Source organism: Gigantopelta aegis, unplaced genomic scaffold, assembly GCF_016097555.1.
Source record: "Gigantopelta aegis isolate Gae_Host unplaced genomic scaffold, Gae_host_genome ctg7084_pilon_pilon, whole genome shotgun sequence".
Taxonomy (NCBI): Eukaryota; Metazoa; Mollusca; class Gastropoda; order Neomphalida; family Peltospiridae; genus Gigantopelta; species Gigantopelta aegis.
In genome coordinates this window covers 7,501-12,447 of record NW_024535540.1, presented here as the reverse complement: position 1 = coordinate 12,447, position 4,947 = coordinate 7,501, and the positions used below count along the sequence as shown (strand labels likewise).

At 35.4% G+C, this 4,947-nt stretch overlaps 1 protein-coding gene across 1 annotated transcript in view; it reads right to left on the bottom strand.

Moving 5' to 3' along the window:
- Positions 1-521: 521 nt before the first annotated feature.
- LOC121366777 (receptor-type tyrosine-protein phosphatase epsilon-like) overlaps positions 522-4,947 on the bottom strand; it is a gene marked incomplete at both ends in the record, with an annotated part of 10,413 nt that continues 5,987 nt past the window's right edge. Inside the window, 4 exons of the mRNA XM_041491089.1 lie at positions 522-657; positions 1,201-1,346; positions 1,787-1,912; positions 2,394-2,491. Coding sequence (XP_041347023.1) covers positions 522-657; positions 1,201-1,346; positions 1,787-1,912; positions 2,394-2,491 — 506 coding nt within the window. The remainder of the gene's footprint in view (positions 658-1,200; positions 1,347-1,786; positions 1,913-2,393; positions 2,492-4,947) is intronic.

Genomic DNA, 4,947 nt, shown 5'->3' with positions numbered 1-4,947 from the left:
GATTCATGGAATCAACCATTATTTTGCCAAATGCCTTTATCATGTATTACGGTTTTGTCGTTCAGATTTAATACAGATAACAGAGACAATACTTAAAGGGACATTCCCGAGTTTACTGCATTGTAAGATGTTTCCGTCTAATAAAGTAGTGCTACGATTAAACTTACATATTAAATATATTTTCTGGTTTAGAATATCAGTATCTGTATATTCAATGTGTTTCTGGTTGTCTTAATATTTGTAAGAAGCCCAAACTGGATTTTTTCTTCAAATAATTGGAAATATTTTTTTAAGAAATAAAATGAAAATTAAAATAGTACAAATATTAGAACAATCAGAAACACGTTTAATATACAGCCACTAATATTCTAAACAAGAAAATATATTTAATATGTAAGTTTAATAGTAGAAATATTTTATTACTCGATAACATCTTAAAACATTGCAGCAAACTCAGGAATGTCCCTTTAACTGTTTTTAAATATAGTATATTACAAAATGCATATATTTTTAATACTTACCACTGTTTGTATCATATTTTTCCTTTCACCTCTTAGCTGAGTGACAAAACGTTTCACATCAGCCTTTCCAGTTTTCTGACCTTCATCGATTAAGGTGTCAATTGATATATAAGAACCTGTTCTACCAATCCCTGCACTGCAAACATATTAATACATACATGTATAATATTATTATTTCTCTCTGTAATGATATATCTGGGTCTGTGTCCATAAAACTTAAATATATACTGGACGCAAACTCAAGTCCAGACTTGGTAGCCATAAAAATTGTCCAGACTCTTTGTATTAGAAGGTAAGATTTTAAACGATTTACAAGCATGGGACCGTGTAATAATTTAACTGTTTATTTATTCACAGCACTCGCACCTCTTTATACCTTTACTTCCCAAAATTACATCATTCATTGGCCATGTGAAATCGTTATGAAACACGTGTATCGTACTGGTTATATTTTTCGGTATATCTCGAACTATGTAGACAATAAAATTAAATAACTTGGCTTTATTTGTGTTATGCATATCAGTAGAAAACTGTGTACCTATCTTAATATTAGAGTATCTTTTATGAGCTAAATTACACAATACTTTACACAAATTATATAAGTACAATGTTCATTTATTTTTGTTAAAGAATTATTGCTCTGATTTCCTTTATTCCACACATTTATATCTTTACCGACCTGCAGTGAACAAGCATGGGACCACTTCTGGATTTGTCCCAAGATTTGACAAGCCACATAAATTCAATGAGATTCATAGTATCTGGAGTCCCATGATCAGGCCAAGAGGTGAAATGAAACTGCTTTATCAGTCTCTCTTCATCTGTCTGTAGTATATAAAAAAAAAATTAATACAACATTTCATATCACAATTCCATGTATTAACCCATTATTTGAAAATTGAGTAATTTTCGAATTATATATATATATATATATATATATATATATATATATATATATATATATATATATATATATATATATATATATATATTATATATAGAGAGAGAGAGAGAGAGAGAGAGAGAGAGAGAGAGAGGGGGGGGGGGGGGAGAGAGAGAGAGATAATCTGATGTATCTGATCTTTGAAATACATATTTTGTTAAGTTCATCCTTGTACAAAGGTGCACATTTTCTTTTCTCAGAAAACCCTCAAAACATGTAAAATATCAATAAGTGATAAAAAAGCACATTTAAAAATAAAAATAAATACTGCATGAAATTACTAATTAAATTTGACATCTAATCAAATAATGCTTAAAAATACCTTTTTATGAACGGCCTTAAGCAGACGCATTGTGTAAAAAGTTTTTTCTATTTGTTCATCCAAGGTCACCTTGATATCACCATACTCCCGCACTGTCGTCTCTGGCCAGTATTGAAGACATTTTTGCTGTAACAAGTAAATAATCAATCACTAATAAAGAGCAAAAAAAAACATATGATGCACTCAAAAGACATAAAGGATCAACCATGTGTAAACTGATAACTTGAGAAAGGGTGTCACGAAGACTTAAAATTAATTAAAATGAATGATGATATGAATAATATTTTTGGCAGGAAGAGGTGTGTGAAAAAAAAAAGGTTTTCAAAAACCGCATGCCTAAAACAAATGAAGAAAGGGATGGATATTACATGAAGTGCTACAAGTAGTACATGTATTGTAAAGAGAATACTTCATAATAAGCAAATTAATGAAATACATCACAGAATATGTTTAAAAGCTATGTTATAATTTTGTTTTGTTTTTGCTATTGCTTGAAATAATGTGAAATTAAGTTTTCTTGTTATTTCAACAAACATAAAAATGTAGTAACTGCATATAGTGTATGCATTATTTTAAAACGTAAATTAAAATTATTTCAATATTTTACCTTGCCCATTTCAACCAGGTTTGTAAGAATAACAATGGTATGGCAGCCTTCTTGCCAAATCATTCTCCAAAAATCCAACAAAGTTATATCCTTTGGTGCTACAGATTAAACAAAACAATCAATCAATCAGTCAGTCAACCAAACAATTGAGCAAACTATGTTCTAACAGTTTTTACGTTTATTTTATTTTATAAATTCTAATCCAGTAGAAATAGCCATAAAAAGCAAATACATTTTTACATAAAATGTTGCTGACGTAGAATAATAATTTTGTTATGCAATATTGTAATATCCATAAAACAGCTCTAGTTTATCTACAAATTCCCTAAATCGTATATGCAATTAAAATCAGTGCAATACAAAGCACAGGAGACACTGCAGTTAGAAGGCCAACAAAATACGAAACCATATATATGTTACAGTTAATCTGTATAATCAGGTAATATGTATATTACCTGATTTTTTCAGCTAATATGGTATATTATCTGTAAAAATCAGGTAATATACATATTACCTGAAATATACTTCACTAATTTATACAGATTACCTGAAACGTGCAGAATGGTATTGACAAGGTTGTTATTTGACTGAATGAATAACTATAAACAATAATATGCTGGCAATCTTTATTGGCTCAAAACACATACCATTTGCAACACACAACACACACACTACTGCAGAACAAACAACAAGATCTTTTGATCAACAACAGTTCTTGTTTATGCATGGCAGGCTTGAATGGCAGCGGGAATTGCACACTAATCTGGCTTTGAAGCATTTACATCGATTTGTCTGACACCTCTCACTTCCAGCACAGTTACATCTCGTGAAACCTTGTCCACCGCATTTTGAATCCAGTTGCACAGCTTGACGCAGGGAAATGTCCTTATCTGTACAGACATCATCGGTGAATACAAGGTCGTAGCACACACACACGAATTGGTTTCTAGAGTACTTTCGATCCAATATTCCTCCTTTTACAGCAATTGTGTACAACTCGTTGTCACTGCACTCTGTCACAACTCCGATGATGTTCCTAGGATCTGCACGTCCTCTGTCAACCGAAGGAATGGGCACTGTCACATTGCTTCCGATTTGCACACTAGAAAACACAATGCGACTTCGTTTGACCATTCTCTCTGCCTGCTGGAACTGGGCATCTCTGGCATTCTCTCTCTGCAGCCTAATTTCCTCCTGACGTACAGAGATGGGTGAGACTGGTACAGGTTCTGCTTCCTCGCTGGATTGCTCGAATGGGTTTGGATGGGATACTGCAGACAGGAGGTCGTCTTCAGTTTGCAACCTTGTGATGACATCTTGGGGGAGACTGGATGATGTCAATCCTACCTTCGCATCGGCACCAAACAGAGCAGCAAAGGGAGAACGCTTGATTCCAGTGTGATGGCTCGAGTTCTTTTGAAATTGCACAAACTTGAGTCCAACAGTCCAGTCCTGTGTGTCATTGTCACTCATCCGTGCAATCAACATGTCTTTTATGTCGCAGTTGGCTCTTACCACTGAACCCTGACTCTGGTGGTGTCTAGGCTTCCCATGAACAATGATGAGGTCAGGCCACATCTGCTTCAACTCAGTGATAACTTGCGCTGTGAATTCGGACCCGTTGTCACTTTGTAGTATTGAAGGGGCTCCCTGCAGAAGGTAGATGTCCAGCAACTGATAAGCTACTTCCGATGCACGCTTAGAAGTGAGAGGACGCAGGATGCAGAACTTGGTAAGATGGTCTTGGTACACCATGATCCATTTGTGTTGACCTTGGCACATAGACTGCATGTCGATGAGGTCAACTTGCGCTCTGGAACTGAAGTCCTTAGACAGGATTGGTTTGACGACAATTCCCTTGGTAGTTGTCCGTTTCCGTTTTCTCTGGCACTCGATGCACATGGACTTGAACAAGGTAATAGCATCCTGGGTGATGTTGGCGTACTTCTTGTTGATCTCCTTGATCATCTTGTCTCGTCCTCCATGACCAGTAGCGATGTGGGCGCGCTTGATGATGTCAAAGGTCTCCTCGATGGTAGCGAAGTACAGTGGATGTTCCTGGTTTGGCTTCTTTCTGATGAGCTTTTGAACGTCCCCACACTGCAGTAGTTCATATTTCTTAAGCAGGTAAAACTGACGCGGTGATTTCTTGGGTGCCTGGGTGGCTTCCAGCAACTCGCCAACAGTCTTAATGTATTCGTACTTAGGTAGCAAGATACACTTATTCTCTCCATAACTCGTGTACAGTGAACGCCTGAAAGTCTCCTCTAGATCCATTTTTCTAGTGACAGAGAACACCATTCACCAGGATATTTATACCTACCAATCAAATGAAGCCCTAGCAGGCTGGCTGTTTTGAACTGAGAACTTGGTCTACAGTGATCTAAAGACCTGTCAGTACCATTCTGCACGTTTCAGGTAATCTGTATAAATTAGTGAAGTATATTTCAGCTAATATACATATTACCTGAGTGAAACAGGTAATATACATATTAGCTGAAAAAATCAGGTAATATACATATTACCTGATTATACAGATTAACTGTAACATATA